This window comes from Bombus pascuorum, chromosome 8 (assembly GCF_905332965.1).
Source record: "Bombus pascuorum chromosome 8, iyBomPasc1.1, whole genome shotgun sequence".
Classification (NCBI taxonomy): Eukaryota; Metazoa; Arthropoda; class Insecta; order Hymenoptera; family Apidae; genus Bombus; species Bombus pascuorum.
This window is the reverse complement of record NC_083495.1, coordinates 5,513,982-5,536,438: the sequence shown is the minus strand read 5'-3', so window position 1 is coordinate 5,536,438 and position 22,457 is coordinate 5,513,982. Positions and strand designations below refer to the sequence as shown.

At 40.1% G+C, this 22,457-nt stretch overlaps 1 protein-coding gene across 4 annotated transcripts in view; it reads right to left on the bottom strand.

Moving 5' to 3' along the window:
• Positions 1 to 14,713: 14,713 nt before the first annotated feature.
• LOC132910110 (uncharacterized) overlaps positions 14,714 to 22,457 on the bottom strand; it is a 78,193-nt gene continuing 70,449 nt past the window's right edge. For all 4 annotated transcript variants that reach the window (XM_060965581.1, XM_060965582.1, XM_060965585.1 and 1 more), the window contains exons 9-10: positions 20,043 to 20,180; positions 14,714 to 18,385 (exon numbers count right to left, since the gene is read on the bottom strand). In XM_060965581.1, coding sequence (XP_060821564.1) covers positions 17,372 to 18,385; positions 20,043 to 20,180 — 1,152 coding nt within the window. In that variant the 3' untranslated portion in view covers positions 14,714 to 17,371. The remainder of the gene's footprint in view (positions 18,386 to 20,042; positions 20,181 to 22,457) is intronic.

The following is a 22,457-nucleotide window of genomic DNA, read 5'->3' as shown; positions in this document are numbered from 1 at the left end:
AAACCTCTTACGGTTTTGTTGACTTCTACGTCATAGTACTTTTTGGATATTAAACCCTTGAGAGTATTCTCCCTTGTAACAGATCTTTAAACCATTCTGACTCTGTGCCAAGATATTTTCTTACAGTTGCCACCGACTGATAAATATTAACAGGACCAAGACGACTACATCCGCAAAGGAAAGTACGCTGTCTTTTATATTTTTAAACGCTTCTTTATTTTGAGACGGATTGTACTACCGACGGTAGCAGATTATCCGTTTTACGTCCGGATGGTCGATTTTTCTTTATTTTTTAGACGAAGTTTGACAGATAAAAACGTATGTTTAGACTTTGCTTGTAGGGCACGAATAAATTTTGTCTCGAATTGTAAGTAGACTATATCGTGTTACTGTCATACGAGATATAAGAAGTGATCCTTCGAAGCGATTATATTTGCTGCACTCGAACAAGTTGTCTCGTAGCTCCGTGAATAAGATTTCTTAAGACCGCAGCAAGTCGAGTGGCAGACTTCGCCTCGGTGAACTTTGTCTCTCCTCGATTCCAGAAGTTTCATCAAGCAGTTCGATACGCTGGCTTCCGTCTGGGTTCGCGCGGTTATCAGTTTGTTAACCGACATACTGAAGTGTTCGGCCGAGTCTCTCGGTAGCATCGAATCCTGGAGTAACGTTCCAAGTTTCTCAAGGAAACGGATTCCTCCGAAGGAAATCGAAACGTTTTGGAGTCCTTAGATAACGGAGTACCGATAGCGCGATGTTTTCTGTTTTTCCGCTTGTTTCAGCGTACAATCGAGCGTGCAAAGCACTTGTTGAATGGAAACGCGGAAACGAAGTTTTCAAAGCAGAAACGAGAAGGGTTCTCGACGATTCGTCGCTCGAAAAGTTTAATTGTGACTGTGATTCTTTCAAGCAATAGAGTGTGAGCGGATACCGGCAAAACACGCGTCACACAATCAACGCAAGCTGAGATAACCAGAACGGTTTCTACTTCGTTTACTGTAAACTCGATGAGCTTACTTTTTTCACGTCAACGTAACACGGTTATTTTTTTGCGGAACTTTAGTCGAAAATCGCGTATCATTGGATTTTCTCGTAATTTCCGGAGTACGGCCGCTCTGTTGTAATTTACTTAGAACCCAGGACTCGCGTGCCAACCAGAGAAGATAAGAGGCCCGCGCGTGAACGATAATTAGCTGGGCGAATGAAAGGCGAAGGAGAGACGCCGCTTTTGGACTAGACTACTAACAAAGCGTTTTGATAGTAGGTCGTCGTTATTGCAGACGTGCGAAAGTCTGGGGTAGAAGATGGTTCGAGGAAACCATCCGTCGAATTAATTACGGTTAGTCGACGAACGAGGCGATAAGGCAACTTTGTGCAGAATGAGATGCTAGACGCGTCAAGATAGCGCCTCGGGGAAATCCTCGAAATCGATCTTCGAATTTTAATCGTCGTCCCTTGTTAAGGAGATTGCTTTGAATTTCGTCATTGTTGAATCTTTCGAGTAACTTTCCTCTCTCGTTACCAAAGTCTAAATTATCTCGAGTGGCAATCCTTTTGCATTTCTTCCCGATACAAATCCTCGATTCGTTTATCAAACGAATTAATCCTTTTCCTTCCTCTATTATATTCTATAGAAGAGAAATACTCTTTGCTCGTCGCGAACGACAATTACGTGCCGACAAACTATAAATCCATCCATCGATTTGGCTGTTTGTTCCTTTAATGTATTCTTCGTTCATTAGCTTGCTCGATATTTTGCCACGAACAAAGTTAGTCGTCCCGATAGTTGGCCGCCAGTAGTCGCGAACTATCATCCTTCATAGAAACCGGTAAAGCTCGGCATGAAGGTAATTACGCCGGGCAGTATTCACGAGCAAACTGCAGGCGCGACGGAACGGCGAGAACACGCGACTGAAATTTTCTTTTTTTCTTCTACGAACTTCATTATCGAAGAAAATATGAGAATTTTTCTTCCGATTCGTGCTTCTTCTTTTTACGCGGGCCAAGTCGTAATTCTTCGCGATTGTGTTTCCATTTTCTTGGGTTTACCTCGGTCGTTATCCCTGCGGCTAACGATACAATCCTGACACTTTAATAACATCCCCGCTGAACTTCGTATCCCGATACAAATACTACGACGTCTCCGGTATTATTTTTCTAACAATTCGCCTCTTTCCACGACCATTCTCAATACACAGTTGCGTCTTCCGTCTCGATTCACCTTTCTGGCCGCGACTCTGCCCCTTTTACGTTTGTTACGACCACTCTCTTGTATCCCCTATCCCCATCCCAGATGCACGCGTAAACAAAATTTACGTGAACTCGGCGTTAAACTCGCGACCAACTTCTCTCCACCTTCAGATCGGTAGTTTCGCGCGAATGATCCCGAGAGACGACAAAGCGGAACTATAGCAGGGGGAGTTTCGAAGCCGGTTCATCAGCTTGAAATACCGTCTCAAGGAAACCGGGAAGTTCGTACGAACTGATGTATTAATGCTGATTCGAGGAGCCTACGCGCATTCGTAAATGCCTTGGCGAACTTCTTCACGAACTCTTCCGATAGCTTCCTTCTTTTGAGATTCATGAAGCACGAAAATCTGTATAGCTCTCTCCGCGAAATCTTTCGTACACGTATTTCTACCTGCCAGACAAGAGCACGAAATACCTTTGCCAGATAGAGGAAAATAGCGGTCATCGTAAATTTAATTCGGATATCCCATGGAATATCCCCGACAACTGGTAATATTCATCGATATTCGAAATTCTAATCTGACGAAGCTGACGCGCAATACACAGCGCGACATTCCGTGGCTGAGATCAAAGCGAATAGGTCGCAACTACGTCGTTACGCTTTCCTGTGTTCCTCCCTCTGTTCGATACTTTGTCGCCTTTAAAAATATTCTCGCGTCGAAATGGCCCGGCCAATTCGCGTTCTAGTCGTTTCCAAGAATTCTCGATCGTTCGTGGATTTATCAGCTTTCAACAGCGGGGCGAAGGTAACTGTTAGCTCGGAGAGAATGAGAGGTAGAAAAGGTCCGAGAAAAGGGAGCAAAAAATCGGAATGGTGAAAGTGCTGGCAGACAGTACGCGATGGTGGAATAGAGACGAAGAGGAGGGCGTAATCTTCGTACCCGAGGGTGCGCTCGATTCAATGTCTGGATTTTGCCAATCCTCGCGACTTCTTCCTTTATCTCTGGTAAGAACGAGAGTGATGGAGATATCTGAGTCTGTGTGAATGTTGCAATGTGGATGCGCGGACGAATATAGAAGGGTAAGCGAAAGCGGAGAGCGTATGTTTCAATGTGCGCGGCTACCGCATCACCTTGCTTCCCTTTGGCTTACCGGCTTTCCCGAGGGATGAAAGAGGTGCCACGGAATGAACCAGAGGGTTGCGTTCCCAGGGGAGTCGTCGGTAACGAGCGGGCTGCGGACAACTCGAATTCCGCTTCAGGTCACGCTCACGCCGGCAAACGTTCTTCCATTCAAAACAGTTTTTGGTCCAGAAAATTAAAAACGCTATCCATCGGGACAGAGTGGTGTTTCATTGCTAATTGTTCGTGACGTTAACGAATTATCCTGCCCAACGTTAAGCGACGCGTCTGACACACGCTTCGTGTGCTAATAGCGAGACACCTGATCCTATCTGATTCTGGCGAGCTCGTTAATTAAACCACTCTCTTGTTGTTTGTTTTCTCGATCTTAATAAGCAACGACAGGATAAAGATACGAGATATGAATTTTAAACGAACACTTATATTATACAAATTTTCAGACAATCAGAATTTCGATCGGAAAACTTCCTTTGCATACGATAATAATAATAATTCTGTATAATGGGAATCGCAGTGGATCTTTTATTTTTTAACGAGATCGAATGGAACGAAGAGCTAGTAGAATCAAAATGATCAAGGAAAGAAGGATGACTAATTCATACGCTAATTACGGGCTGAAAAATAGGAGTGGAAAACGGCACGATGTAAAGATCCTTAATGGCGTTAGACCATCCTAGGAGAAAGAGGAGAGGCTGTTGTATCGCCGCAGTAGCAATTACGATAAAGCTTGATTTTCTGCAGGATGTCGAGCAATACAGTTTGCGATTCACCTTTCACCTGCGCTAACGTTAGTTAGTTAGTGATTAAAGATTCGCAAAAAGAATTATCGAATCGCGCTGGCCTATTTCGATAGAAAAATGGTTGTAGCGGCCAATGAAGAGGAAACGAGAACTTGTAAACTAAATAAGGTATAGAAGGATTACAGAGAGTTTTTCTTCGCGAGATATAACTTCGGTGAATTATCTCATCCAGAGCTGAGAATAATCTTTTTTATCGTTTCGTTGGTGACAAAATCCCATTTTTCTCTTTTTCCTTCGGCTATAAATAGCTAGCAGAAAGAAACGAAGGAAGTGTGAATAAGTAGGGGGCACATTGTTGCACGAATAATGGATGAAATAATAGTTGGCGTTTAACATTGTTAACGGGTAATCAGGGTACGGCCTCGACCAGAATTAGCCTTGAGTAGAACCCTTCTGTAACCGGCGTAAAAGTGTGATTAATTATTGCGCGTTCCGGGCGAACAATGGATTTCCTTTCGGTCATTATTATTTCTACGAGGCCGCAGAGAGAAGAAGCAGTGTGTTTCCTTTCTTTTTACTGACCTAAATTCATCCTGTTTGCTCGCGGAGTCATTAAACACCCAGCTCGATGTTTCTTTTTAATCACGAAGTAGAAACATTCGAACGGCAATGTGTCGATACAATTGCTATCCATTGGCTGAGCACTGTCACACAGAGTCGATGTAATTTTATTTCAAATTACGCAATACTGTCAAGTCAGCGACGTTCGATGTTTGGTTATTTATTTTTTCAATTGAATAGCTGCGAAATGAGTGCGTCTGCCATTAAAGAGAAAAAGAGAGGGGAAAAGGGCAACAGAAACGATTGAACGTTCGCAGTTTATTAGTTTCCCGTACTACCACGGATGTTTCGCGTTTCGAAACGAAAATTCGACCATTGCTATCCATTATATTCGCAAGCAATTTTTGTTCGTTTCCCCTTCCCGCGTATCGACGGATACACAATCCGGACAGTTAATACTTTAACGAACGATTCATGTATATCACAGCCATTGTTTAAGACTGAACATTTTGTAAATATAAGCAAACAAATATATCCGTTTGAAAGAAACGCAGGTGTGTTGTATCCAATTTTTCGATAAAACTACGTTGTAAATAAAACGTAAGATAAATTTTCAGACGTTGGTAGCATACGAAGCAATAGATGATTAACAAGGTGCGATTGGTTGATTGCGTTATTTTTTTCAAAGTCGTCACACGATCGTTCCATCTGTCATGATATTGCAGAATTAACGTTCGTTTCTTCTCCCTGATAAATAGCTGCGTAATAAACATTTCTCTGCATGATGAATTAATACGTTTCCCATGTAAATGATACTAGTAATATGTATTGTTTGTTTTTCATCAATTCCAGCACGCTGAAGTCGTTCCGCCACTTACTCGACTCCATTCGTTCGATTTCAACGGTTGGCATCGAAATTTCCTTCGAGTCAAGCGGCGAAACTCCGAATTGACCGTAATACGGGATATTACAATTTGAACAAGTCTCTAGAACAGGCGAGCAAACGATGCAACTCGGCACGTGGCGTCGTTTGTCGTAGCTGCGTGCTAGACATCCCGACCGCTTGGTCGCATAATAAGCGAGTGCATGCAATACGATGTATCCCTTTGGGCATTCGCTGGCGCCGTCTAGAGGGTCCTATCTCCGTGCACCGGCAATTGGATAAGCGGTAAATGATAATCCTCGACATACTGAGCGGATTTCAACTTTCCGATTGTCACGAGCCCCAGATAATATCCAGGATCGTAATACGATTGTTAAGGCGAATACATGACTCTGTATAAAAAAATGTTCAGCTCAGTTTTACATATTTCGAGTCGTTTAAAGCGATAATAATTGAAAAACAAACAATTGCAGACCAACGTTTCTTTCGTCATCTTGTTATTATGTAGTTTATGTTAAAAATCGCAAAGCAAATCGTACAAAGTGCACAGATTTACAGCTCGGTAGATATTATAGAGGATTATGCGTTGTGTAAGAGAAAAATCCAAGATATATTTGTATTCAGTTTCGTGACAAATTACAAAGCGATCGTTGAAATATTTTTCTGCTTTTCGAGTACTCCATTTGTTGATCCTACACGTAGGATCGCTCGCGTTTGAATGGTATCCGTCGCTAAAACGTTACGCAGCGCTCTATTTCCGGCTATGATTCTCTTACTTCCTACACTGGTGCCACGTCCCAACGATTTGATGCGATGTGTAATTAATAATTCACGGAGAGAGTGCGAAGCTTTCCCAATTAAACGTTTCGCTGCTGTCCTATGGTAATAAGCAATTAATCCATGAAAAGATGATGAATAATCATCTCGCAGTGAAACCAAATTTATATCATTAACAATCATCATCGATAATTATAATTGAAATCACATATCATACGCGTTTATATATGCATCGTTCTCTAACATATTTAAGATAAGTGCTTCGTATTTCTGTAATATGTATCTACTTCTAAGCGGAGCAATACAACGCAACTAAATTGCACTCGCACGTCTTAATTCCGAATTTACAAATAGTCATTTGTTGGACAGAGATTAATTGCCACCCTTTGGTCGCATTCGAGCGAACAAACTAAGTACTACGAATGTTAGACGATATAATTTGCTATATGTAAGAAAATCCGATACGATATGCATATAGTGTTAGTAGATAGTAGTTAACAGTTTCTAGAACCAACATTATCCAGTTCATACTCCGGCTGACTTGATTATTCGAGTTACAAAGAAGGCTACCTTCGCATTAATTAGCGTGATTCATTCGAGAGTAACAGCAAGAGACAGCAATTTACACTGTTGCTGGGAATCGTCCTTTAAGTACTCAAATGCTACCTCTCTTACGGATAGAAAGGGAAATAGAAGAGGAAAAAAGAAGAGCTTAGCGAAAAGATGCATCCTCGAACGCACTTGGAGTTCTTTTCATTGGCAGCCAAGGGAGATCGATCGTCTGCCACTTAAATTTCAAATCCTCTTCAAAGTGAACGAAGAAGCATTAAATACACTATGCTTTACGATAGCATAACGACGACAGAGGAGCCGTGATAGTGGCGATAAAAGCAAAATTTTCGCACGGTCGCGCTCTAAATCGCGAAAAGAGTCGACGAAGTATCAGTTCTTTCGAAATTTTTCGTCCTGTCTATGATACTTTCCATTAAGGTGACAACTTCGACGTAAGATGTGATAAAGTTTATTACTCCTGAACGTAATAGCCAAGCAGACTGGAATAAACAGTTCTTTGGCAAGGGCAAGTAAAGAGATATATTGCACAATTTCAGCCAAGTATCTCGTTATACCGTAATTTGAGTCCGATATAGGCAATGTGACGCGATTCGTCGGATCCATCGGCCATCCGGCAGGGATTAAACTTTCGCTGCTTGATCCTTCCCGTAAACCTTAATTGAATATAGCCACGAAGTAGTTAAGGCAATAGTCGGCCATCGATTGCACGTGAAACCAAGAAAACTCGGCTACTGAATGCGGACAACTTCCTGCGTAGTTTATTATTCGCGTTGAATGGCTACTGGGGCTAACTTTGAAACTTAACGCGGAACGCTTATAAAACTTAACTCGCCTATAATCCCGACCGCGTCGAATGCTAATGTAATCAAATTCCGCCATAGCTGTACCTGGCTTGATTTGGAATCGTTTCACGGATCGCGTGCAAGTTACGAACGAGAGAACTCCGAGACATTTTACGTTCGACCAATGAAAACCTGTATCTATACGCAATGTTATTCCTATTGCGTTATAGATACGTGCAAAATTCTGTTACCATGCAGTGAAATGCTTATTTACAGAATAGTCGATTACAGTTGGTCTATTAACTACAACGATTAATTTAATAATTGTCAAATGGATGTGCGTGATTTCATGGCGATCTGACTGTAGAGAACGAGATTAAATTTGTCTCTGTATCTCCCAACACCGCAAAGTGATCTATGAAATTAATTGGAAATATTGACAGGTTCTATCATTCACGTGACCATCGCGTTCAATAAGTAAATTACCGTCGATTGCATTTTTAACCATTCGTTTCCTGTATACGTATATCATATTTATAGTAGAGAATGGTCTATAATTTCCAACTTGCAGGATTAAAAAGTATTTAAAAATAGGCAAGGTCCCAGAAACGAGAGTATGTTACTCCGTCACGTTACGCGTTGAAACGTGATCCAAGTCATCTTCGTGCCTAGGAATATCGCGTTGCGTCGGTAGATTGTTCCGCGGATTTTATAGATTTCATGACCGAAGTTAATTCGGAACGACGTCTGATACAGTAGCAACGGGACAGCGGAATTTATTCGGAAAACGTTGGCGTACCTACGTTAACGTATAAATAGCAGTAGCCGACGCACGTTTCTCCAGCGAGCCACGCGCAAAATTAACTTACTCGACCGTTTCGATTCAATGGCAAAAATGTTTCTAAGAGATCGTGAAATACCCCCAGCACATACCAGTTTCTCGGTCGTGTTCTTCAGTACGTTCTTGCATTTCTATGAAAAGTGAACAAGCATGATCGATATCGAAAATCGAGCAGTTTAATCAAGAGTAGAGCAACGATTTTGCTTCAGAAAGAGGGAAAGGAGAAAAGAGAAAGGTTGCATAAGAGAGAAGTATACAGCGATAGGTTTTACGCGAATGAACAGATCCTTACGAAGTCGATTCCTTTACGATAATCCGCAAGAGAGCAACTCGATGAAAGAGGCGAGCGGATTTGTAGAGGAGGAAAGGTATTAACCGCGACGGAACGAATTAGCCAGACGTTCTCCTTTACTTTCCGCTTACCCCGAGGTTAATTAAATTTCCATTGATCTGATCTTTCGTCCAACAAATATCACGCTGGCCAACCCGAATTTCCAAAATGCTCTGTACGAATCGCGAACTCTGAATTCATTATAACACCCTCCATCCCATTAGAACTTTATTTAATTCTACTGACTTTTTGATATTCATAATTCAAATCAAAAAACGAACAACTTCCACAAACCGAGCCCCTTCGTAAATGGATATTATCTGCAAACTCATGACGCTGCAAGCGCGTATATGGTGACTCATTTTAATCCCGCAAATGGAGAGTGTGTTAAATGGCAGAAAACAGAATGCACGCAGTTAAAATTCGCGAAGCTACGCGAAAAAAATATAATTTTTTAAATGTTTTCAAAATGTTTCTATAAATGGAAATACGAGTTCCGGATATTTTCGACGGTACTTTTGCGCATCAGCCGATTTCATTTTGCAAAATTCTCCAATATTATCAAGAGGACGTGATTATTCCACTCCAATGAGTCCAACTTCTATGCAAACAAATATTCTGTATATATATTCTGTATATTCTGCATAATGAAACACCTTGTATAATATGCGAAAATCTGCTCTAGGCATGTCGAAAATGAAAATGAACGTTATTAGTGTCGATTAGAGAAACAGGACGGGCAATGAAGAAAAGAATAGAAAAAAGAAACGGCGAAGACATAATCTACGTGCTATGGGGTATTCATAGTCAAGATAAAGTTATACGAATTGATGCTGTTTCAAGGATATCAGACCGCGTATTTACATTTTATTAAAAGTGACAGCAACCGATGGGCGGTCATAAATCGCCATCCCACCGATATTACGAGTCCCGCATGTTGCGGCAGATGCAGATGCAGAACGATGCAGATGCGAGAGGCTGATCCGCGGCCATCTCGCAGTACACGCGCGAAAGCTACGCTGTAAAGCTGAGACCTTATTCTTCCATTTTCCTTCTTGCTGTTTTTCCATCCTCGGCGATGTTTGCGCCGTTTTTCTACCACGCCACTCGCTCTCTTTCTCTTTTCCTAACACAGGAATGACGCTGTTTACACGGGTCGAGCCTCTCGCGGATACATCGATCTACCTTATCCGCGACAGATCAGCTGGAAAATTGAAGCTCCGATGACTTTATTTCCACCCTGATATCGAGGCTACCGAGCTTTCGACGTGCAGCCAGGAAACGGAAAAAGGCTAACGAAAAGCAGCTAATACAAGAGTAGATGGCTGGTCGATTTTAATTATCATTATTCGATAAGAAGTATCGATGCGCCAGAGTTACAAGAAAGTTTCCATGACCGGTATATTAATTGGGAAAGTTATTCGTCCTTTGGGAGGACAATTTATGTACTCCTGTATTCAAAGTATATCCAAAGTTTCAGCAGATTTTCATACGGATGATAGTTAATTAAAGTATCAGCTAGAATCATTTACAACCCGAAGATGGAAGAATTACGATAATATACATACATTTGGCAATTTTTATTTTTAATATCTCTTCACATATTTAATGAAACAAGAAATGGATGGAGAAGAGAATAGATAAATGGTTATACATAGAGGGTTTGCACAGAACATTAGCCTCAAAACGTAATCAACAATTTCATTAATACCTCGGGAAGTTGTGAACAAAAAATCGTAGTGGAGAAGGAACACGTTAGTGTAACAGCGGTAGATTATCTAAAAATAATTGGTTAATTAATTGGGCTTTAGTATGCTTGTAAGAAACTCAAACCAAACTCTTCTTTCGTTTTACGTGTACTTGTTTGATCACAGGATTAAAAGATAAACCAAGTAAAAGGAATATTTAGAAGGGACAGTAAAACGTATTGTCCAATTTTCGTTAGTCCGCCAGGTGAAATAAGTAGGTCGATCACGCCTCCGAGGACAATGCCATTAAGGTATATTTATACCCCTACGAGACGGTAGGAAATATACTACCCTTCAAGGAATAATGGTTCACGAACCGTCTGCGACGAAGAGTGTAATTTTCCAATAGGCATTCTTGCCACTAGGAAGTCAGGGACGCGCTCTAAAAGTCCTTTTAGTGGTCGTATATCAATCCGCGCGAGATGTCGCGACGTCATGAAATCGTGATCTTCCAATGGATGTAAAATTCTTCCTTCTTTTTTCATTCCCGCGGTAAGTGTTCTTTCGTGGCAAATTCTTTCTCGATCAACTTCCACCGTGGAGCAAGCCCTTTGTCTTCTTTTATTTCCTACCTTCGAATAAATTTACCACCAAGCTGTTACCACGACCATTATGTCGTGAAATCTTTCTTCGGTGAAAACATTAATCTTCGAAAGTCGATGATCGTTGTTTTTGTTCCGCCAATACCTCGAAGAAAAAGACGTTTGTCTCATGGTAGAACAGGGCACGATGTGATACATTTTAAGAAGACACGATGGCTAGGATTTGTATCCTATCACCAAAATACCAGAGACACGGTACATGTCTACCGGAGAACTGAAAAGAGGCGGTCCTTTTTCACTCCTGAACAGCATGGTAAAAAGGAAAGGAATATTTATCTTACAGTGGCTTGGTAAAAACATAGATCTTTCTACTGATACAGAGAAAGAAGCGAATGCGTTCAATGCTTGTGTGCATGAGCTACTAGTAGGAACATTCACGACCTACAAACGTATATTTACCGCGACGTCTGCTACTCGAACAGCCTCACCCTCCTATATAAACCGGATTCCATGACCCCTTTCTTGTACTCCAAGCTCGGTGCTACATAGAAAAAGATCCTTCTTCCGGATGCTTTCGAAATGCTTATTTTACGGCGCGGCGTCATAAAGACGCGATCTTCCAATGAGCATAAAACTCTCGACTTCGATTCGCCGTAACCCACGGATGTCTCAATAAATAAAGATGGGGTGGAAACTAGAGGCTTGCTTTTCCATTGTATCGTTCCTTTCCGCCTTTCCTATCTTCGTTCTGTTGCGCATTCGACTTCCGACTTTGGAAGTATAATATGAGAATTCAACCACCTTTCAAAACAGGAGAGCGTCTCTATCATAGGTCGTTTTACGGAGAAGTCGTTTTACGAATGAGGACTACTTCGTCATATGAATGACATTATTATTTTTTTTATTTACTTATATCCATTTGGTGGAACGTGCGGTTTCTCTGACAAAACGATTTCATTAGATTGTACAGGAAACACCCTGGCGAACGGCCAACGTATAATAGTTCTCGATAAATACTTGTCGCATCAAGAAACGGAAATGACTGACAATAAAAAAGGAAGACGGCAGGAGGTACTAAAATGGAATAAATGCGTCTGTCGCACTCGCTAGAAAGCTCTTTATCTTGTATATTTTTATTCGGAAAGGGAATTCCGTCAACTGAATGCTATTAGATATGTATCGAGACCGTCTCACGCTGTCAGACCCCTTGAAAATCTTTTATACAGAACTCGTCATTGGCTAAAGATTACACATTCAGCCGGATGTTCTTGGCTCTAGTAACAGGTTGATCTTCGTAATATCTCTAATCGGATTACTCAGGTTTAAGTAACAGTGATATCACGGATAAATTAAAAAATTTACCGTTCCAGTTCAATACGTTGGCTTTACGCATGACTATTTCTGTTTGCTGGGCAACCACCTGAATATTTCGTGCGATATATCATGAAAATCGTTGAAAATTTCCAATCGTTTATGAGTAATAAATAATTTGACCGCCATATGCGAGTTTAATTACGTTTATTTGGATTATTTGGGAAATATATGCAGTCCGTGTTCAAAATTTAGATTATACCTGGTAGGTATTACATTGAAATAGAGTTGGGATTTGAAGATCAATGTTTGAACGATCATTTTTATAGAAACGTGTTATTCAGAATATTATCAACATTTCTGTTTATCTGAAATCCAAATATTTAAGCAAGTTTTAGTGTTACAGTAAATCGTTAATACATTTCTGATTAATCAATATTTCAAATAAACAGTTTAATATGTACATTTTGCTGTATGAATACTAAATTCTGTTATACAAGTATGATATAAGCACGGTGTAAATTAGTTATTGTAGTGTACAAAGTAACAGAGTTGAAGAGACAGTATAAGAGCACACAATAAAAGGATTATCGCGTAATTGGTAAAGACGTAAATTAAATGAATCTGGAAATTGAGATCAGAGAATATATTATGAATTCGAAAATTCACAACCGCATCATGACAGTGGTGTGAGCTAGGTAGCTCATATCGTACGCTCAAATTAAATATAAAACTATTCAAAAGAGAATATGATAATGCTGCTTCATGAATTTCTATTTGCTACTTCCCTCACATATTGATCCAACTAAAATTTAACTAAAAAAACAGAGACACGTCTAAAACTTAAGTTTTCAACTTTACTTAAATTTCTACTTTTTATAATTTTCAATATTAAGTTTGCATTTTAATTAAATTAAACAAATTTCATACGTAAGTTCAGCATACGGTTGTTTCTTTCTTTCGGTACACTTATTCTTGGACTTTTTATCTTCTCGTCGACTTGCGCGTACTTCCACGAGCAGTGGCGCGTGAAGCAGTAATTATTCCACTTTCGATTAATTATTTAAAACCGGAAAATTCAAAATGCAGCAAACGATAGTCATACTATCGGTAGAAAATTGTTCGCTCTTATCACTGAACGCGAGAATATAACTTAGATAAAAAGCAAGAAATCTCCACAACAAAGATTGATAAAAAATTATGATGTAAGGGAAATCAACGTTGCATCGTTTCGTGCATTAACCTTTTCACTAGAGTTCCGTGGCACGAATCTGTGCTGTAAATTTCTTTGAAATATCGTTGGGTAAAGTGACAGAAGAATCACTGTGAAATACAACGCATCATTGTCATCGCGTGATCGCGGAGATCGACGAAACTACGGCGACCCGAGAGCGTACATAAATTACAAATTATGCGGAAGAGATAAAGGTGACTGAGTATAGTACTACGTATGACCATATAGATTATTATACATAGATGTAGTACATAGCACATCGCGCGTGTACACATATTATATGAATATGTATGCCAGGATGCAACGTACCAACAGCGGCAGAGTCACATTTTGTCGCGATTTAACTCATCTGTCTTCATTATTCGCGTTTTTCTTTTTTTAACTACCCTCGTCAAACGCCAGGGTTTCCACTAAATGAGCAAAAGTCAAGGTCCTCTCGCCGTTTAACACGATACTTTTTAGCAGTACGCGGAAAGTCCACGCGGATATTAACTCTTTCCCTGTCTATTATCCCTTTATGCAAAGTAAATTCAATTCGTTATGATAATTCCGACCGAGGAATTTGTTTAATTTAACCACGGGATGTATTTCTAAGTATATCAAGACGATATACGATACCACGTAATATGTAAAAGGAGAGCTAACTAATTATCGCTGCACGTAAATCTTGAGATGCGATCTGCAAATCATTTGAAGCTAATTAAGAGCTATGTATATGGAAGGAAGTGTTTAAGGACCGAAATGCCTCGGGCTACGAGAAAGTTAATAACGCCAAACGAGCAAACCGGAGAGCGAACGCTTTTGTTAAACTTTACACTCCTTAAGAAAAAACCTATTAAAACGTTAAATTTGATGCGAATAGGTGAGTGCTGCAAGATTAATTAAAGAAGCAAAATAGTCAAGCAGTGCTTAGAGAATTTATTATTGGATAGAATGTTGACTTACCTTCGTTAAATTCCCAGAATTCCTTAAACGAAAATTACATTGAGGGGAACAAATGGAAAGGAAAGCAATTGGTTAAAAAAGAATTTATAAGGAAACGTATACGATTAGGTCGAAAGTCTGGACCGTTTTAAAAGTACTATATTTATTATCTGTCTGACGTATCATTTGAACAGATATTTCGTGTGTCATTTATATACAAATGTGTACACTCTGTACATTCTGTCCTAAATGATAACGGGCAATACGTAATCTGTACAGAAGCGAGAATTGTTTGATTACTAATAATAAGTTAGGTTAGGTTCCTGACAACTTTACCACGTATCTGCTTACAATGCTTACGGTTAACACGCATGTTGTTCACACTTTTCCTTTCATTTTTTGTTTCACTACTACTCTTTCTTTTTCCTCCCACGATCGTTTAACATTTAATTGACTAATTTAATCATTTACCTGGTTGCTAGATGATTGACGCACGCTGTCCTTGAAATTTCAATTGTTCACGAAATCTTGTATGTATTCCTGTCTCATTCAAACGATCGAACGAATAGTATACAACGGAAAGAAACGAATCAATTGCCAATAAAATACGTGCGTATACGATCGCATTTTCTGAAAATGTCAAATATGTTATTGTACAAAGCAAAATTCCCTATAACACGATTCTAGGGAAGTTTACAGAAACTTTACGGAAAAATTGGCAAACAAACGTTCTCACTCACTCATCGAGACGAATTTATATGTATGTACGTTACAAACGTGACGATCGATCATTCTGATCGATAACTATCGACGATTCGAATTAGATATATTCGAAATGGAACACGTTATCGACTCATAAATGCATTCTTTCGATTCTCGTTTTCCGATCGAGTGCGCGTAAAACATGCTCGATGCTCGATTATTAGTGGAAACACCGTGGAAAAATAGTTTGCCTATCGTAGTATCATAACCGTACGCTTAGATATTCGAATCGCGAAATCTATACCGCGTGTAAAAAAGGGTTAGGCTACGTTCGACTTGAATATCGTCGTTCATTAGGCGCGAGTTGACATATTTTAATTACAAATCTACTTACTCGTTGGCCGAGGTAACTTCCCGTAATCATCTCGTAATATGTTGGGTCTCCCTTTAACGGGTTTTCTAACCATTTCACTTTGATTTTTATTGAACTGTGTAAACACTATGTGATCACTTTGAAGTTGTTCGATTAAAACTATAGTAATATGCGTGTCAGTATCATAGATGTTATATCGCCATTACGAAATGTGTCTCGGTCTCGATATGTTTGCATTCTGTGTGGCACGATTTTCTTCGCGAAAAAAACATCGTATTTACTCGACAAATACGAGTTTCGAATCACAAATTATATGTAGCCCGCAACGTGTCCTTCTCTTGGTTCTTCCTATGGCGCAATGCAATGAAGGAGAATGCAGTGGAAACGATCGGAAGTATAGTAAGTTTTTTTTAATTAACATTAATATACCACAAATATACGATATGATGAGAGACGTATGCCCTCGAAAAACATAATGCATATACTTCGCTAATGTGTTTTGATTTCAACGCGATATAATATTATTTACGACGAAAGGAACGTATGAATATAGCAACAGTGAAGATCGTGTAACGTTAACGATAATTTGCGATCAACACAACGCGATCACTAAACAGCGTTCTTTTATCGAACATCGATTGATTGATCCGATTTAAGCGATAACAGAAAACAATTTTAAACTCGTATCGTATTATTAACAATAATAGAGCGTGGACCGTTTTCTCGCTTACAAAAATCTTTGGTCCGTGATCCAATCGATACAACACACGGAAGATAACTCCTCCCGAATTAAAAGTAAACCCTAGAATGGTATTGTAGCTCCGATCTCCAGATCCATCGACCTTTCGGTCATATCGATCGATCTGACGACACAACGGAGAGCGCTAAGAGACGATCGCGAGCCATCCAATGAACTCTGGGTGCCCACGGTCCTCCTCGATGGTCGAACGAACCTTCTGCTAGTTCTGTTAGGCCAGGTTCGATAGAAGGGCTCCTGACTGTAATGTTTCAAGGCACTCCAGATGATCGAGGATCTTCGCGGCGGTAAATGTGAATGCGATGGACAACCGCAGTGTTGCCACGCTAGGGTCGGTGTTTTGCAACGGAAAATGGGAGCTCTGAAGGCCTCGGGGGGTCTCAGGATCGGGAGATCGTTCAGTTTTAAAGCCAGCTTGGCTGACGATACTTTCGAAACCGGAACACCATCCATTGACTGCATCTCGTCGCGTCCAGTCGACTGCAGGATCGCAACATCACCGTGCAATGTCCTCGTATTTGTCTCTATAGACTCCGAAACGGAGGCACCGTTTAGATCTATTCCGCCGATTTCACCGATATTGCCCAGACGAGTTTCTGGTTCTTTTATTCTGCCGATTTCCACCGATCTCGGAAACGGAACGTCGTTCTGCTTTCCCGTACTGAGAGATCTCGAAGTTTCGGCATTTCGTAGGACATTCTGCGTAGTCTTGTCCAGGGATAAGTTAGAGTCGTCCGAAATTGCACGGTCTAATTGACCAGGTCGATCGATCGCGCCGGTATGCGTGGATCAGGAGGACGAATTCGCCTCTATCGTTGAACTTGTCGAAGCATCGTCGTCCAAGGAGCTTTGCGTGGCTACGGTGACTTTGTTACCATCGTTCCGACTAGGCAACTGAAGATCAGCGACTGTTTGACGGGGATGGCGTCTCTTGTACGGCTCCCAATCCCCAGGACCCCGGCGTCAGTGCGTTGCGATCACGTCCGGTGCGCTCTTTGTGCTCTCTATACTGAAAGGTCGCCTCTGATCTACTTCTATCACCGCCTCTGCTCTGTACCTAGCATCAGATGTTGTTTGTTGCGAACGCTTGGGCGTGCCAGAGTGTTGGGTGCTTGATGTATTACTGGATCCGTGTCCAGATCCATAGACAGAACTGCCGTATCTCTCTCCGGAACCAGTCGTTCCTTGCCTCAATAATTTCGGCGATTGGCGATAGACACTGTTTTCTCTGCTTGGCTTCGGGCTTTGAAACCTTTGATACGACGGGTAATCCGGATGTTCCGGGTAAGAAGAGCCTTGATGCAGAGGTAACGGATAACTAGATTCGTGAGTTGACCAGCCGGGAGGAGCTGGGATTGGGTTGTGTTTTGGACAAATACCCATACTGCCGTCCCGACCTCTTGATGCTGGACTACAACCAGAGCATTGAGAGCCTGGCTGTTGAGAACTGTGTTCGGAAGACTGCTGTATATTGTGCTGAGAAGACGGACCACTTTGGCGCGACTGTGTCGGACTTTGATGATGGTGGAGGTGATGATGACGGTGATGATGAAGATGATTGGTCCCGTTTTGAGAGCCCGGGCCACGAACGCCGAATGTCGTGAAACCCACTGGTACTATATTGTCCGAGATTCGAGGTTCGAAAAGGCTTTCTCGTGTTTGACAAGAATTGTCGCGCATTTCTGGCTCCTCGCTGTTTTCCTGTAGACGTTCCTGTGTTGCATTGCTAACATTGTTACTTTGATGGATGTCATTCATGTCCCTCGTATTGTAAGCCATCTCCAATACGAGATCTTTCGTGTAATCCTGTGGTATTAGCGTAGTGGGCTGTAAAAGTTCTTTGCTGGGAATCACTTCCAGGCTCGGCGAGTCGCTTCCTCGGTCCCTGATGTCTGTTCTGGAAGACGAGATTGGACAGGGTGTTGTCTTTCGTCCGAGTTCGTCTAATCGATTTTCTCTGGATTGTCTAATGTGTTCCTGGACAAGACAAACGAATTCTTCCAATTAGTCGGTTAAATATCGCAGCGTAAATAACGTATGCTAGTCAAAAGTTTCTAGTGACTACTCTTTGTTAATGGTATTTGTACTATTGTACACGTTAGTTACAACATAACCATTGTTTATTTGATGAATAACAGGAGATCAACATATGTATATTATGATACGCTATATTCCAATTGACAATACGAAACATTATCCGTTTGATACCTCTCAATATCACATTCTCACACAATGTAGTTTATATTATTCTAGGTTTCAATTTCAAGGAGCTTTGTAAATGACACATCAGTTGTTAGCTTTGAATGAATATTATAACGTGGTACCGTATGCCACTTTTGATTCGCCGGATTAAAATTACAAGAGATAGCCGTTGATTTTAATTATTCAATGTTTTTTCATTCATTTTTTTTCTGTTTTTTTAATAAAATGAAGAGTCACTGTCTCGGTAACTCATATGTTGGATTAATATTACAAATAACGTACTTTCTATGACAGTGAAACGACCGATCAATGGTATCGGTTTACCACGAATATAAGCAATGCAAGTATCTCCCGTATAACACGGTACTCTTATAACGCAGATTCGATCTAACGTAGTTCGAGAATTGGCGAATTCTCCATACAATACCGTATTCGAACAACATCGTTTCGCTCTATCAAGGTTCGAGAATTGGGTAAATCTCAAACTAAAACTTAAAATATTAAAAAGTTGGAATATTTATAAATTTGAACGTTTGAAACTTTCAATATCTGGTGATTTTAATATTAAAAAATTTTAATATATGAAAATTTTAATATTTGAAAATTTGGATGTATGTATTTAGTTTATTCGGTGAAATAAATGAAAATAAATCGGCTGCAAAATATTCGATAATTATAATTATGCAGAGTTGTATCACTAATGACTATAGTTTTACGGAACCCTGACAATTATCCATAAACAATTACCGTATTTTCAAGTTGATCGTTCGTTCAGAATTAATTTTTATTTTCTCATTAATGTGTTGTTCCCCTGCATTTGTAATTCGGCCTTTCACACTCCAGTTTTTCATTCTTTGTGAATGGGTGAAACGAACCATGGACTCATTTCGGATTGTGCCGCATCAATCTTTTCCGAGTTGCGTGAATGTTAGACACGTGTGATCGTACGTGACAAGTTCAGGTCGTGAACCGAATCGAAATCCTGCTGTGTTCGAAATGTAATTGAAATTCTAGAGACGTGTAACAAGGCGAATCGTGTATAATGCACAAAGAACCTCCAGTCTTTCGTGATTTGTCGATACGTACATCTTGTGTTGTCCACGATATTGTATACGGCCTTTAAAATATAATACATCTTCGAAGATTGGCAAACGTGTCACGTGCTTTGGATAGAAATAACAATTTTAAATATAATCGGTTGTCGAAGCTAACGCTGAGAGGATTTTGACATAAGACACGAACAGCTTGAATATGTATCATGATCGTGATCGAAATATAAATAGCGAGCAATTCAAACGTACAAGCGTTAAGATTGTGCTGGAAAAATTCCATGCCAAACTGCCTTACATCAGTAAAGATATTTATATCCTTAATTATTTTCTAACAGATTGGCATGGTTACAGAGATGTACGATAAAAAGAATGTCACTTACCCGAATGATTCGATGATCCCGCACCAGTTTCCTCACGCAGTTGAAAACGAAGGCGAAACTCATGCCAAACATAATCAGCGAGAAAACGATGAGGATTATAACGATGTGCTGGGAGTCGATCAATCGAGATTTCTTTTTCTGTAAAGCAAAAATAAGGTAGGGAAGTTTTTGATGGATCGTAAACAATTTGGAACCCACGACACTTCAAGTAATACGAATTAATTTACACTGAATAATTTGAAACTCACTTACATTAGAAAGTTACGATTGATATTAATGGTTATGATCTTCAACAAAAATATTGAATTTCATCAGAAGCATATTATGAACTATATTTTTGATATGATATAATAATTGATTTCGAGAAGATTTCATGAAAAAAATTGTTAACACGAAATTAAATATCGTATTTGACCAATTATCTGCTCGAGTACACAGATATTTCATAGGTGCATACGCATTTTGTCGTTTGATTACTAAATACATATATATTGAAAATAATTACCGTAATGCAATGCAGGATATTACGTGTAACATAACAAACGAAGTTTTGTCTTTTTCTTACCGTTTCTATATCTTGTTTTGCCGTCAGCGAAGTCACGCTATTAGGTAGTCAAAATGTCGAATGACGTGACACATCTTCTCGTATGTGTACAAATGAAAATTCGAGAATAGGATTCTTTCATTGCGGGCTCGTGAAAATACAGGTCCTATATCGCTCTACAGCGCCAAACACTACGATTTTCATTTTCTTCTCGTTTTCGTCTTATCTCTATCGCTGTATCTGTGTGTCATGCGAAGTTATAAATGGTGGGAATTTAGCCGATACGGCGAACATATTTCGCCAGAGGCTTAATTTTGAAATCCTCTCGTTTGGCCAAGAACTTCCATGAACGCGTATAAAAATGACCACTACAGTTTTACGATTACAAGGGTAGAATCGGAGTGCAAGTGGTATAATAGAGGATGAAGTGTGCCTGATACGTATAAAAATAGCTTAAATTAGAATTAACGCAATTCTGTTATTCTCGAGTTGAAAGGATGGTGTGATGATCTTGTTTTCGTTCGTAATGCGTCCTGATTTTTTTCATGTCCAAGTGGATCGCTAAAGCGCGAGCATACGTGGCCGAGATAAGAATAATAAGAACAACGCTCATAATGATCACATTTTCTGAAAAGCCGGCGCCATTAACAAAATAGACGGAGTTATCGTGCTCCTGTTTTTCACGTGAGATGCCCGTGGAGCATTTCTGAATGTCTACCGAATGAGATTTCTGAGCATTAGATTCTCTAACATTCCTCGGAGAAAGCTGGAACCAATGTTAGTGCAACCAAGTGGAGGGAGAAAAGAAGAGATGGCCAAGGGAGAACGAGAAATTCTAGTTGAGGGGTTGAAAATGCCTCTTTCTGCTTCCGTAAGCCCGAGAGGTTTATTGTTATGCTTATATGGCCGAGTACACTCCAACGGACGGTTTACGTGTTTGCAAAAGTCTGTGCAAAAATACATTTCGAACGGCTACTGCATTCGCGACGAGAGATACTTTTGATGCTTTCCTCCTCTATCGAACAAGGATTTATCCCGGCCTGCAAGCGAAACTCCAATATTTTCGATCGTATTGATATTTATTCGGCTTTACGCTACTGAACGTCATATCAAGTATAATGAAGATTTTTGTGTAGGAAACATTTTTTGCCATTCACGCTGTTTTCTTCTACTACTCTTGTTTTCTTCAATAGTCAAAATAAAGATATTAAGATCATTGATTTATTGAAATTTTTATTTTCTCCCTATCGCGATTATTTCGCTTTGACTTAGGCTCTTCGCTTGTCTCGAAACTTTTCTTCACTCTAAGACGGTTTTGCTGTTTACTTTGATCTTTTTCGTTTCTAATTATTCAAGCGGTATTCGCATAACCGAATTTCATCTTTCTCTGCGTTCACATGGTGGAAAATATTTGTCTTTTGCACAAAAGATGTTTGCAAACTTGATCAACACTGGTGATCTTCTATATCATTATCGGATAATCTTATAAAATCTAAAAATCTTCCTCTGTGACCTCGTATCCTCGTATCCTCGTTGACAAAAAAGGATCTTGCTGATCGCAACTTTATCCTACTGAATTTTTCTTAATGACAACTGAGAATCCTCGCGGAGTTATGCACAGGTTCATCTATTCCTTGACCCGGATCAGTGTGGAGTCAGATTCACGCCTTGCCGCGTTGAAATTAATGATAGTCCGGTGAGGATCCGCTTTTTTCGCTCGAGGAAAGAAATAATTAGTCGCGAGGTAAAAAACACTGAAGAACTTCTCATTAGCGAGGAAGTAACGAATATATGTTAAGGATTCTGTTATGTTCTCGATTACCGTGTTATGTTACCGCAAGGCTAGGGTTGGCATCACGGGAAGGAATAAT